General features: G+C 41.8%; 1 protein-coding gene across 1 annotated transcript in view; it reads right to left on the bottom strand.

Moving 5' to 3' along the window:
• ABCC10 (ATP binding cassette subfamily C member 10) overlaps nt 1-16,055 on the bottom strand; it is a gene marked incomplete at its 3' end in the record, with an annotated part of 112,257 nt that overhangs the window by 81,207 nt on the left and 14,995 nt on the right. The window contains 4 exon segments of the mRNA XM_056554715.1: nt 11,306-11,477; nt 11,555-11,634; nt 14,510-14,625; nt 14,701-14,860. Coding sequence (XP_056410690.1) covers nt 11,306-11,477; nt 11,555-11,634; nt 14,510-14,625; nt 14,701-14,860 — 528 coding nt within the window.

Raw genomic sequence — 16,055 nt, 5'->3', positions numbered from 1 at the left:
GAATCCATGGTTGATGCTGAGTTATAAATGTAAGTTTGTTCCAAGTAATGTAAAGATGTAATACATAAGACAGGATATATGGTGACTACACGCAGAATGAAGTTCTTCTGCAATAAACCACTCGATCTGAGCTGGTGGTTCAGAGAAGTAGAGTTGAAGGTATTCACTGAGATGTGTAAGATATCTAAAGGTATGACACAATGAGTACGGGTACACTTTAATTATCGCCCACAAGTATGGGCCTATTGGAGTAAGAGTGTTCTTGAATCATTGAGCGAACCAATCTGTAAATTTGTAATTCAAGTGTTCAAAGTCCGAGAGCTGCCAGAGAAAGTGGCCATCGTAAAGATCAGAGACACATGAAGGAAACAGCCCCAGAAGCCAAGGGGATTGAATGGTGGAGGAGGCTGCCAAGGCTGCAGCACTCCTGTTCCCCCACAATGATGATACAAAGTGTACAGGTGGATGGGCAATGTGGAATGTTCTGGTTAGGTCTCTTGCAGGAACCAGCTATGCATGCTGAGAGAGACCAATGGAAGAAGAAAGAGGTGGTACAGGGCAAAGACGGCATCCGGAGAGAGTTGGTAAGAAAATGTATGTGCCAGCAGTCTTGTACCCCATGGTAACACATATGACCCCATACACTAAGCAGAGGGGAACTATGTGCATAGTAATGTCAGTACATTGGGTCGCCTCAGGATTCAACAATGCAGAAAAAGGGTTTGTACAGACGTCATCATTTACATCTGACATATGACCTAGGTAAAAACAATAAAGGTACCTGACCAACACGCTCCATAATCAACTTACCTGTTTCAGAGAATATGAGTAGACTTCATCTAACTGCCTGGGGTAGGTCAATATCAGTATCTCCTAGTCTAATTGTACTGATCCCTAACCATAGATACAGTAAAGTATACAATTAAGAACCTTTTGTGAAACTGTACCTAGTTCAGATTCTGTAATTGTCACCCATTTCTTCAAAACCTATGCAGGAAATTAGTGAGGAAAGAGAAGATTGCATATGATGATCCCATATAGATGTATCCCGTATAGATGAAAGAGAAGATTGCATATGATGATCCCGTATAGATGTATCCCGTATAGATGAAAGAGAAGATTGCATATGATGGTCTCGTATAGATGTATCCCGTATAGATGAAATAGAAGATTGCATATGATGATCCCGTATAGATGTATCCCGTATAGATGAAAGAGAAGATTGCATATGATGATCCCGTATAGATGTATCCCGTATAGATGAAAGAGAAGATTGCATATGATGATCCCGTATAGATGTATCCCGTATAGATGAAAGAGAAGATTGCATATGATGATCCCATATAGATGTATCCTGTATAGATGAAAGAGAAGATTGCATATGATGGTCCCGTATAGATGTATCCCGTATAGATGAATGAGAAGATTGCATATGATGATCCCATATAGATGTATCCCGTATAGATGAATGAGAAGATTGCATATGATGGTCCCGTATAGATGTATCCCGTATAGATGAATGAGAAGATTGCATATGATGGTCCCATATAGATGTATCCCGTATAGATGAATGAGAAGATTGCATATGATGATCCCATATAGATGTATCCTGTATAGATGAAAGAGAAGATTGCATATGATGGTCCCGTATAGATGTATCCCGTATAGATGAATGAGAAGATTGCATATGATGATCCCATATAGATGTATCCCGTATAGATGAATGAGAAGATTGCATATGATGATCCCATATAGATGTATCCCGTATAGATGAAAGAGAAGATTGCATATGATGGTCCCGTATAGATGTATCCCGTATAGATGAATGAGAAGATTGCATATGATGATCCCATATAGATGTATCCCGTATAGATGAAAGAGAAGATTGCATATGATGGTCCCGTATAGATGTATCCCGTATAGATGAAAGAGAAGATTGCATATGATGATCCCGTATAGATGAAAGAGAAGATTGCATATGATGATCCCGTATAGATGAAAGAGAAGATTGCATATGATGATCCCATATAGATGTATCCCATATAGATGAAAGAGAAGATTGCATATGATGATCCCATATAGATGTATCCCGTATAGATGAAAGAGAAGATTGCATATGATGATCCCGTATAGATGTATCCCGTATAGATGAAAGAGAAGATTGCATATGATGGTCTCGTATAGATGTATCCCGTATAGATGAAATAGAAGATTGCATATGATGATCCCGTATAGATGTATCCCGTATAGATGAAAGAGAAGATTGCATATGATGATCCCATATAGATGTATCCCGTATAGATGAAAGAGAAGATTGCATATGATGATCCCGTATAGATGTATCCCGTATAGATGAAAGAGAAGATTGCATATGATGATCCCATATAGATGTATCCTGTATAGATGAAAGAGAAGATTGCATATGATGGTCCCGTATAGATGTATCCCGTATAGATGAATGAGAAGATTGCATATGATGATCCCATATAGATGTATCCCGTATAGATGAATGAGAAGATTGCATATGATGGTCCCGTATAGATGTATCCCGTATAGATGAATGAGAAGATTGCATATGATGGTCCCATATAGATGTATCCCGTATAGATGAATGAGAAGATTGCATATGATGATCCCATATAGATGTATCCTGTATAGATGAAAGAGAAGATTGCATATGATGGTCCCGTATAGATGTATCCCGTATAGATGAATGAGAAGATTGCATATGATGATCCCATATAGATGTATCCCGTATAGATGAATGAGAAGATTGCATATGATGATCCCATATAGATGTATCCTGTATAGATGAAAGAGAAGATTGCATATGATGGTCCCGTATAGATGTATCCCGTATAGATGAATGAGAAGATTGCATATGATGATCCCATATAGATGTATCCCGTATAGATGAATGAGAAGATTGCATATGATGATCCCATATAGATGTATCCCGTATAGATGAAAGAGAAGATTGCATATGATGGTCCCGTATAGATGTATCCCGTATAGATGAATGAGAAGATTGCATATGATGATCCCATATAGATGTATCCCGTATAGATGAAAGAGAAGATTGCATATGATGGTCCCGTATAGATGTATCCCGTATAGATGAAAGAGAAGATTGCATATGATGGTCCCGTATAGATGTATCCCGTATAGATGAAAGAGAAGATTGCATATGATGGTCCCGTATAGATGAAAGAGAAGATTGCATATGATGATCCCGTATAGATGTATCCCGTATAGATGAAAGAGAAGATTGCATATGATGGTCCCGTATAGATTTATCCCGTATAGATGAAAGAGAAGATTGCATATGATGGTCCCGTATAGATGTATCCCGTATAGATGAAAGAGAAGATTGCATATGATGATCCCGTATAGATGTATCCCGTATAGATGAAAGAGAAGATTGCATATGATGATCCCATATAGATGTATCCCGTATAGATGAAAGAGAAGATTGCATATGATGGTCCCGTATAGATGTATCCCGTATAGATGAAAGAGAAGATTGCATATGATGATCCCGTATAGATGTATCCCGTATAGATGAAAGAGAAGATTGCATATGATGGTCCCGTATAGATGTATCCCGTATAGATGAAAGAGAAGATTGCATATGATGATCCCATATAGATGTATCCCGTATAGATGAAAGAGAAGATTGCATATGATGGTCCCGTATAGATGTATCCCGTATAGATGAAAGAGAAGATTGCATATGATGGTCCCGTATAGATGTATCCCGTATAGATGAAAGAGAAGATTGCATATGATGGTCCCGTATAGATGTATCCCATATAGATGAAAGAGAAGATTGCATATGATGATCCCGTATAGATGTATCCCGTATAGATGAAAGAGAAGATTGCATATGATGATCCCGTATAGATGTATCCCGTATAGATGAAAGAGAAGATTGCATATGATGGTCCCGTATAGATGTATCCCGTATAGATGAAAGAGAAGATTGCATATGATGGTCCCGTATAGATGTATCCCATATAGATGAAAGAGAAGATTGCATATGATGATCCCGTATACATGTATCCCATATAGATGAAAGAGAAGATTGCATATGATGGTCCCGTATAGATGTATCCCGTATAGATGAAAGAGAAGATTGCATATGATGGTCCCGTATAGATGTATCCCGTATAGATGAAAGAGAAGATTGCATATGATGATCCCGTATAGATGTATCCCGTATAGATGAAAGAGAAGATTGCATATGATGATCCCGTATAGATGTATCCCGTATAGATGAAAGAGAAGATTGCATATGATGATCCCGTATAGATGTATCCCGTATAGATGAAAGAGAAGATTGCATATGATGGTCCCGTATAGATGTATCCCGTATAGATGAAAGAGAAGATTGCATATGATGGTCCCGTATAGATGTATCCCGTATAGATGAAAGAGAAGATTGCATATGATGATCCCGTATAGATGTATCCCATATAGATGAAAGAGAAGATTGCATATGATGGTCCCGTATAGATGTATACCGTATAGATGAAAGAGAAGATTGCATATGATGATCCCATATAGATGAAAGAGAAGATTGCATATGATGGTCCCGTATAGATGTATCCCATATAGATGAAAGAGAAGATTGCATATGATGATCCCGTATAGATGTATCCCGTATAGATGAAAGAGAAGATTGCATATGATGATCCCGTATAGATGAAAGAGAAGATTGCATATGATGATCCCGTATAGATTTATCCCGTATAGATGAAAGAGAAGATTGCATATGATGGTCCCATATAGATGTATCCCATATAGATGAAAGAGAAGATTGCATATGATGGTCCCGTATAGATGTATCCCGTATAGATGAAAGAGAAGATTGCATATGATGGTCCCGTATAGATGTATCCCGTATAGATGAAAGAGAAGATTGCATATGATGGTCCCATATAGATGTATCCCGTATAGATGAAAGAGAAGATTGCATATGATGGTCCCGTATAGATGAAAGAGAAGATTGCATATGATGATCCCGTATAGATGTATCCCGTATAGATGAAAAAGAAGATTGCATATGATGATCCCGTATAGATGTATCCCGTATAGATGAAAGAGAAGATTGCATATGATGGTCCCGTATAGATGAAAGAGAAGATTGCATATGATGATCCCGTATAGATGTATCCCGTATAGATGAAAGAGAAGATTGCATATGATGATCCCGTATAGATGTATCCCGTATAGATGAAAGAGAAGATTGCATATGATGGTCCCGTATAGATGTATCCCGTATAGATGAAAGAGAAGATTGCATATGATGGTCCCGTATAGATGTATCCCGTATAGATGAAAGAGAAGATTGCATATGATGATCCCGTATAGATGTATCCCGTATAGATGAAAGAGAAGATTGCATATGATGATCCCGTATAGATGTATCCCGTATAGATGAAAGAGAAGATTGCATATGATGATCCCGTATAGATTTATCCCGTATAGATGAAAGAGAAGATTGCATATGATGATCCCATATAGATGTATCCCATATAGATGAAAGAGAAGATTGCATATGATGATCCCGTATAGATGTATCCCGTATAGATGAAAGAGAAGATTGCATATGATGATCCCATATAGATGTATCCCGTATAGATGAAAGAGAAGATTGCATATGATGGTCCCGTATAGATGTATCCCGTATAGATGAAAGAGAAGATTGCATATGATGGTCCCGTATAGATGTATCCCGTATAGATGAAAGAGAAGATTGCATATGATGATCCCATATAGATGTATCCCGTATAGATGAAAGAGAAGATTGCATATGATGATCCCGTATAGATGTATCCCGTATAGATGAAAGAGAAGATTGCATATGATGATCCCGTATAGATGTATCCCGTATAGATGAAAGAGAAGATTGCATATGATGATCCCGTATAGATGTATCTCTGATAACTGTTCATAACCATGGTTGTTCCCAAGGGAAAGATAATCACAACGGATTGTTAGGAGGTGACGTTGTATGAGGAGAATCAGTAGGTGAACATGTACAAATAGCGGGGTGCAACAAGTATTTCTGTGAGTACTAATGTTATAAAGGAAAGGAATACTTGGTGTAAGATTATAGAAAGGATAGACCTAGCTAGCGGGATGAGTAAATGGTAACTATTGTAAAGTATGGGATACTTGGGGATATGAAGTTTAGAGTTAAATTAGAAAGGAATTAAACTGGGGAATACACATTAGTCAAGACACGTCTGCCTATACACACTTCCATTACCGAACCTACAAAGAAATCTACACCACACTTTAGAGGAAAACGTGCAGCCCCTGCTGGGAGTTTTGATCCCTTTGTGTATATTAAAGGAGTCCCAAGGGGGGTCCCAGATGAGTTTTATAGCTAGAGGTCAAATAAAAAGACGGAGTAATGAGTAAAATTAATTATATCTATTATAACCAACTAAGATTAATACATTTCTTTGTAAATGCTTTTCAAGGTCAGGCCGAACAACTAAGAGTCACATCCGCTATAATATTCCAAAATGGTAGTGCATTAGATATGATGTATGGTGTAAAAGTAAAAAGGGGGTATACAAGATGTTTGGGAGACTTGTTGCGCGTATATCTCAGCCAATATAGGACCGGTAAAATAACCATACTTATAATTCTAATAATCTTGCTTTGTTGTGTTTTGCCTAAAGAAGAAGTGTGAGACGACCGACAAGAATGCCAGTGATGACAAATGTGGACCCTGAGATTACAGATGAGGCCTATACCCCATTACAGAGCTTCCATCTATAACACCAGTGATGACAAATGTGGACCCTGAGATTACAGATGAGGCCTATACCCCATTACAGAGCTTCCATCTATAACACCAGTGATGACAAATGTGGACCCTGAGATTACAGATGAAGCCTATACCCCATTACAGAGCTTCCATCTATAACACCAGTGATGACAATGTGGACCCTGAGATTACAGATGAAGCCTATACCCCATTACAGAGCTTCCATCTATAACACCAGTGATGACAAATGTGGACCCTGAGATTACAGATGAAGCCTATACCCCATTACAGAGCTTCCATCTATAACACCAGTGATGACAAATGTGGACCCTGAGATTACAGATGAGACCTATACCCCATTACAGAGCTTCCATCTATAACACCAGTGATGACAAATGTGGACCCTGAGATTACAGATGAAGCCTATACCCCATTACAGAGCTTCCATCTATAACACCAGTGATGACAAATGTGGACCCTGAGATTACAGATGAAGCCTATACCCCATTACAGAGCTTCCATCTATAACACCAGTGATGACAAATGTGGACTCTGAGATTACAGATGAAGCCTATACCCCATTACAGAGCTTCCATCTATAACACCAGTGATGACAAATGTGGACTCTGAGATTACAGATGAGGCCTATACCCCATTACAGAGCTTCCATCTATAACACCAGTGATGACAAATGTGGACCCTGAGATTACAGATGAGGCCTATACCCCATTACAGAGCTTCCATCTATAACACCAGTGATGACAAATGTGGACCCTGAGATTACAGATGAGGCCTATACCCCATTACAGAGCTTCCATCTATAACACCAGTGATGACAAATGTGGACTCTGAGATTACAGATGAAGCCTATACCCCATTACAGAGCTTCCATCTATAACACCAGTGATGACAAATGTGGACCCTGAGATTACAGATGAAGCCTATACCCCATTACAGAGCTTCCATCTATAACACCAGTGATGACAAATGTGGACCCTGAGATTACAGATGAGACCTATACCCCATTACAGAGCTTCCATCTATAACACCAGTGATGACAAATGTGGACCCTGAGATTACAGATGAAGCCTATACCCCATTACAGAGCTTCCATCTATAACACCAGTGATGACAAATGTGGACCCTGAGATTACAGATGAGGCCTATACCCTATTACAGAGCTTCGATCTATAACACCAGTGATGACAAATGTGGACCCTGAGATTACAGATGAAGCCTATACCCCATTACAGAGCTTCCATCTATAACACCAGTGATGACAAATGTGGACCCTGAGATTACAGATGAAGCCTATACCCCATTACAGAGCTTCCATCTATAACACCAGTGATGACAAATGTGGACCCTGAGATTACAGATGAAGCCTATACCCCATTACAGAGCTTCCATCTATAACACCAGTGATGACAAATGTGGACCCTGAGATTACAGATGAGGCCTATACCCCATTACAGAGCTTCCATCTATAACACCAGTGATGACAAATGTGGACCCTGAGATTACAGATGAAGCCTATACCCCATTACAGAGCTTCCATCTATAACACCAGTGATGACAAATGTGGACCCTGAGATTACAGATGAAGCCTATACCCCATTACAGAGCTTCCATCTATAACACCAGTGATGACAAATGTGGACCCTGAGATTACAGATGAAGCCTATACCCCATTACAGAGCTTCCATCTATAACACCAGTGATGACAAATGTGGACCCTGAGATTACAGATGAAGCCTATACCCCATTACAGAGCTTCCATCTATAACACCAGTGATGACAAATGTGGACCCTGAGATTACAGATGAAGCCTATACCCCATTACAGAGCTTCCATCTATAACACCAGTGATGACAAATGTGGACCCTGAGATTACAGATGAGGCCTATACCCCATTACAGAGCTTCCATCTATAACACCAGTGACCCATAGGGACAGCATCTGACTCCATATGTGTAAAGTCTGAGGCTAAGGGGGTCCATGGACAAGCCATGTGTCGTCTAAAGTACAGTGAAACCTTCGAGAAAACACATTGGGGCAGATGAGATAGGATGATGGAAATTAGGGAAAGGTAGAATGATCATTTTCTAGGGGGGCTTGTAATAGATTTATCTATGTAAAAAATGATTCATTTAGGAGCCCCCTTCCCCATCTGTTTCCCCCCTCTGCTCCTTCCGATATCTGCTCTGGACTCCTCCCATCGTGTGAAGACTTTGAATAAAGGGAAAGTTACAGGAAGTGGAGTGCCATGAGGACAAGGCACATTCCTCATGATATTTTCACACTCCCTAAATGCTGGAACATCCCCTAGCAGGGGGTGGGAACTTATGTTAATGACAAAGGTGATATGAGCTTGAACGATTTGAAATAAAGACCAGTGGACAGCACACAGAACGCTAAAGCACAATGGCTCTGTCTGAGTTATTTCTCTACGCTTCGGTATATACATTATGTACAAGAACGATGAGTTAATCTACAACAGTTTCACTTTCACTTTAGACGCTGTGGCCCCCCGTTATAGAACGGGAGCGGACTCAGGACGTACAGGTACGCCCTGGGTCCTTAACAGGTTAAGGTCTATCCATAGATTTTCAATTATGTTGAGGTCAGGAGATTGTGAAGGCCATGGCAAAACCTTCAGTTTACGCCTCTTGATGTAATCCCCCGTGGATTTCGAGGTGTGTTTAGGATCATTCTCCATTTGTAGAAGCCATCCTCTCTTTAACTTCAGCTTTTTCACAGATGGCATCAAGTTAGCATCCAAAATTTGCTGAAATTATTTTGAATCCATTTTTCCTTCTACTCGTGAGATGTTCCCTGTGCCACTGGCTGCAATACAACCCCAAAGCATCATTGATCCACCCCCATGCTTAAAAGTTGGACAGAGGTTGTTTTCATTAAATTCTGTTCCCCTTCTTCTCCAAACGTACCTTTGCTCATTCCGGCCAAAAAGTTCAATTTTAACCTGATCGGTCCACAGAACTTGTTTCCAAAATGCATCAGGCTTGTCTATATGTTCATTTGCAAAGGTCAAACGCTGATTTTTGTGGTGAGGACGTAGAAGAGGTTTTCTTCTGATGACTCTTCCATGAAGACCATATTTGTACAAGTATCTCTTTATAGTGGAATAGTGAACCACAACTCCAGTGTCTGCCAGATTTTTCTGGAGGGATTGTGCAGTCAAACGTGGGGTTTGAATTGTTTTTCTCACAATCCTACGAGCTGTTCTGTCTGATATTTTTCTTGGTCTTCCAGATCTTGCTTTAACGTCCACTGTTCCTGATGACTGCCATTTCTTAATTACATTCCGAACAGAGGATATTGACATCTGAAAACGTTTTGCTATCTTCTTATCGCCTTCTCCAGCTTTGTGAGCGTCAACTATTTTCAGTTTCAGATTTCTAGACAACTGCTTAGAAGAACCAGTGGTGCTGATTGTTGGGGCAAGGTCAGATGGGTCTGGGTATTTATGAGATGACATCACGTGGTCTTCCCAGATGATAGAGAACAATCCATGACCCAGGTGTCAGCTGTATAAAGGGCGCAGTGCATGCTATAAATTCTGCAGGGGGCACAAACTTTTGCAGACGCCATTTTTTTGTTTTCTGTTATTATGAAAGTGTAAATGATGGAAATAAAATGTAACTTTTGGTGACATATTATAAGAAGGTCTAATCTGTAATTTGATGCCTTTTGGAGATTTTTCCATCTTTCCTTGGCTTCTTTATGGACATTAATACAAATTTTTTACCTGGGGGCCCAAACTTTTGATCCCCACTGTAGATATGATTGATGAGTGTTTATAAATTATTAATATTCTCGTATATATATATGACTGATGATTGTTTATAAATTATTATTATTATTATTATTCTCGTATATATAGATATGACTGATAAGTGTTTATAAATTATTATTATTCTCGTATATATATATATATATATATGACTGATGATTGTTTATAAATTCTCAGTTTTATTAAAGGGGTACTCCGGTGGAAAAAAAATTACCCCTATATAAAAATCTTAACCGTTCCAGTACTTATCAGCTGCTATATGCTCCACAGAAAGTTGTGTAGTTCTTTCAAGTCTGACCACAGTGCTCTCTGCTGACACCTCTGTCCATGTCAGGAACTGTCCAGAGTACAAGAACATTCCCATAGCAAACCTCTCCTGCTCTGGACAGTTCCTAACATGGACAGAGGTGTCAGCAGAGAGCACTGTAGTTAGACTGGAAAGAACTACACAACTTCCTGTGGAGCAGGGGTCCCAAACTGGTGGCCCTCCAGACGTTACAAAAGTTCAACCCCAGCAGGACAGGCCCAGACAGCCTTGGCTGCAGCTAACAGTTGTCTGGGAATGCTGGGAGTTGAAGTTTTTCTATATCTGGAGGGCCACCAGTTTGAGACCCCTGCTGTGGAGCATACAGCAGCTAAGTACTGGAAGTGTTGTATCTATATGTTTATTTAATTATTAATCTCCTATACTAGTCGCCGTCACTCACGCTGAGATCCTGGGTCAGGGCGCAGGCCTCCAGCACCGCCCGGTACAGCCGCTCGTCATATTCCTTCCCAAACAGGATGTTCTCCCGGATGGTGGCGAATTGGATCCACGATTCCTGCGCAACAAAACCGAATCCAAACTCCTGGTGGGCGACAAACAAGTCTCCGCCCAGTCTGCGACAAGAACAGAGAACGCGGATTATTATTGGTTTACCGTACGCTGCCCCTTTGTGTCCGTGAGCGGCCGATACCTGGTGAGTTCTCCGGTGATTGCTGACAGCAGAGAGCTCTTACCACAGCCGACCCTCCCCACAACCGCCAGCAGTGTGCCCTGCAAGGACAGATAACTTATCACAGCCATCATACAGCCTTCACTGTCACAGCAGAATAGTGAGTGCAGCTCTGGAGGATAAGACATGATGTAACAGCAGAATAGTGAGTGCAGCTCTGGAGGATAAGACATGATGTTACAGCAGAATAGTGAGTGCAGCTCTGCAGGATAAGACATGATGTAACAGCAGAATAGTGAGTGCAGATCTGGAGGATAAGACATGATGTAACAGCAGAATAGTGAGTGCAGCTCTGGAGGATAAGACATGATGTAACAGCAGAATAGTGAGTGCAGCTCTGGAGGATAAGACATGATGTAGCAGCAGAATAGTGAGTGCAGCTCTGGAGGATAAGACCCGATGTAACAGCAGAATAGTGAGTGCAGCTCTGGAGGATAAGACATGATGTAACAGCAGAATAGTGAGTGCAGCTCTGGAGGATAAGACATGATGTAACAGCAGAATAGTGAGTGCAGCTCTGGAGGATAAGACATGATGTAGCAGCAGAATAGTGAGTGCAGCTCTGGAGGATAAGACCCGATGTAACAGCAGAATAGTGAGTGCAGCTCTGGAGGATAAGACATGATGTAACAGCAGAATAGTGAGTGCAGCTCTGGAGGATAAGACATGATGTAACAGCAGAATAGTGAGTGCAGCTCTGGAGGATAAGACATGATGTAGCAGCAGAATAGTGAGTGCAGCTCTGGAGGATAAGACATGATGTAACAGAAGAATAGTGAGTGCAGCTCTGGAGGATAAGACATGATGTGACAGCAGAATAGTGAGTGCAGCTCTGGGGGATAAGACATGATGTAACAGCAGAATAGTGAGTGCAGCTCTGGGGGATAAAACATGATGTAACAGCAGAATAGTGAGTGCTGCTCTGGGGGATAAGACATGATGTAACAGCAGAATAGTGATTGCAGCTCTGGAGGGTAATACATGATGTGACAGCAGAATAGTGAGTGCAGCTCTGGGGGATAAGACATGATGTAACAGCAGAATAGTGAGTGCAGCTCTGGAGGATAAGACCCGATGTAACAGCAGAATAGTGAGTGCAGCTCTGGAGGATAAGACCCGATGTAACAGCAGAATAGTGAGTGCAGCTCTGGAGGATAAGACCCGATGTAACAGCAGAATAGTGAGTGCAGCTCTGGAGGATAAGACATGATGTAACAGCAGAATAGTGAGTGCAGCTCTGGAGGATAAGACATGATGTAACAGCAGAATAGTGAGTGCAGCTCTGGAAATTAAGACATGATGTAACAGCAGAATAGTGAGTGCAGCTCTGGAGGATAAGACATGATGTAACAGCATATAAGACATGATGTAACAGCAGAATAGTGAGTGCAGCTCTGGAGGATAAGACATGATGTAACAGCATATAAGACATGATGTAACAGCAGAATAGTGAGTGCAGCTCTGGAGGATAAGACATGATGTAACAGCATATAAGACATGATGTAACAGCAGAATAGTGAGTGCAGCTCTGAAGGATAAGACATGATGTAACAGCATATAAGACATGATGTAACAGCAGAATAGTGAGTGCAGCTCTGGAGGATAAGACATGATGTAACAGCATATAAGACATGATGTAACAGCAGAATAGTGAGTGCAGCTCTGAAGGATAAGACATGATGTAACAGCATATAAGACATGATGTAACAGCAGAATAGTGAGTGCAGCTCTGGAGGATAAGACATAATGCAACAACAGAATAGTGAGTGCAGTTCTGGAGGATAAAACATGATGTAACAGCAGAAAAGTGAGTGCAGCTCTGAAGGATTAGACAGGATGTAACAGCAGAATAGTGAGTGCAGCTATGGGGGATAAGACAGGATGTAACAGCAGAATAGTGAGTGCTGCTCTGGGGGATAAGACATGATGTAACAGCGGAATAGTGAGTGCAGCTATGGAGGGTAATACATGATGTGACAGCAGAATAGTGAGTGCAGCTCTGGGGGATAAGACATGATGTAACAGCAGAATAGTGAGTGCAGCTCTGGAGGATAAGACATGATGTAGCAGCAGAATAGTGAGTGCAGCTCTGGGGGATAAAACATGATGTAACAGCAGAATAGTGAGTGCTGCTCTGGGGGATAAGACATGATGTAACAGCAGAATAGTGAGTGCAGCTCTGGAGGGTAATACATGATGTGACAGCAGAATAGTGAGTGCAGCTCTGGGGGATAAGACATGATGTAACAGCAGAATAGTGAGTGCAGCTCTGGGGGATAAAACATGATGTAACAGCAGAATAGTGAGTGCAGCTCTGGAGGGTAATACATAATGTAACAGCAGAATAGTGAGTGCAGCTCTGGAGGGTAATACATAATGTAACAGCAGAATAGTGAGTGCAGCTCTGGGGGATAAGACATAATGTAACAGCAGAATAGTGAGTGCAGCTCTGGAGGGTAATACATAATGTAACAGCAGAATAGTGAGTGCAGCTCTGGAGGGTAATACATAATGTAACAGCAGAATAGTGAGTGCAGCTCTGGGGGATAAGACATGATGTAACAGCAGAATAGTGAGTGCAGCTCTGGAGGGTAATACTTAATGTAACAGCAGAATAGTGAGTGCAGCTCTGGAGGGTAATACTTAATGTAACAGCAGAATAGTGAGTGCAGCTCTGGAGGGTAATACTTAATGTAACAGCAGAATAGTGAGTGCAGCTCTGGAGGGTAATTCATGATGTAACAGCAGAATAGTGAGTGCAGCTCTGGAGGGTAATACTTAATGTAACAGCAGAATAGTGAGTGCAGCTCTGGAGGGTAATTCATGATGTAACAGCAGAATAGTGAGTGCAGCTCTGGGGGATAAGACAATCATGGCGGAGGATTCTCGTGTGGAGTCTGCAGACACCATTTTCACCTTTTTCACAGACAGATTCTGGATGAAGAGTGTGAAAGATCCGGAATCCTTGATGACCTCTGACCCCCAGGAGAAGGAAGCATTTCTCATCTCCACGGCAACATCTCTAGAAGAAGCTGATAGAAGGAAGATATCAGAGACATCAGGTCAGGAGACCAGCGGTGGAGAAGCCCCAGAATCCCGAGCTTTACCTTCACAGCGGTAGTAGCGCAGCATGTCCTGCTCCGGGAGCGCTAGGAAAGACTGCACCCGATCCAGGGAAACCTTGGCCTCCAAAACGCCGTTCAGCACCCAGGGAAAGTTATTGAGGGGGAGAATTAGCAACCCCACCAGGGCCAAGGAGGTGAAGACCTAAGAGAGAGGAAAAGAGGGGCCCAATCAGGACAAGGGCCCGGGACAGAACGGGGACAACGGAGAGAGGACGGGGAGAACACAATATAGAGAGGACAGGGAGAACACAATATAGAGAGGACGGGGAGAACACAATGGAAAGAGGACTGGGAGAACACAATATAGAGAGGACGGGGAGAACACAATATAGAGAGGACTGGGAGAACACAATATAGAGAGGACAGGGAGAACACAATATAGAGAGGACGGGGAGAACACAATATAGAGAGGACGGGGAGAACACAATATAGAGAGGACGGGGAGAACACAATATAGAGAGGACAGGGAGAACACAATATAGAGAGGACAGGGAGAACACAATGGAGAGAGGACGGGGAGAACACAATATAGAGAGGACGGGGAGAACACAATATAGAGAGGACGGGGAGAACACAATATAGAGAGGACGGGGAGAACACAATATAGAGAGGACGGGGAGAACACAATATAGAGAGGACTGGGAGAACACAATGGAGAGAGGACAGGGAGAACACAATGGAAAGAGGACTGGGAGAACACAATATAGAGAGGACGGGGAGAACACAATATAGAGAGGACGGGGAGAACACAATATAGAGAGGACAGGGAGAACACAATATAGAGAGGACGGGGAGAACACAATGGAGAGAGGACGGGGAGAACACAATATAGAGAGGACAGGGAGAACACAATGGAGAGAGGACGGGGAGAACACAATATAGAGAGGACTGGGAGAACACAATATAGAGAGGACGGGGAGAACACAATATAGAGAGGACGGGGAGAACACAATATAGAGAGGACGGGGAGAACACAATATAGAGAGGACAGGGAGAACACAATATAGAGAGGACGGGGAGAACACAATATAGAGAGGACGGGGAGAACACAATATAGAGAGGACGGGGAGAACACAATATAGAGAGGACAGGGAGAACACAATGGAGAGAGGACGGGGAGAACACAATATAGAGAGGACTGGGAGAACACAATATAGAGAGGACAGGGAGAACACAATATAGAGAGGACTGGGAGAACACAATATAGAGAGGACAGGGAGAACACAATATAGAGAGGACGGGGAGAACACAATATAGAGAGGACTGGGAGAACACAATATAGAGAGGACGGGGAGAACACAATGGAGAGAGGACGGGGAGAACACAATATAGAGAGG

Source organism: Hyla sarda, unplaced genomic scaffold (assembly GCF_029499605.1).
Source record: "Hyla sarda isolate aHylSar1 unplaced genomic scaffold, aHylSar1.hap1 scaffold_874, whole genome shotgun sequence".
NCBI classification, from domain to species: Eukaryota; Metazoa; Chordata; class Amphibia; order Anura; family Hylidae; genus Hyla; species Hyla sarda.
This window is presented reverse-complemented; position numbering and strand designations above follow the sequence as displayed.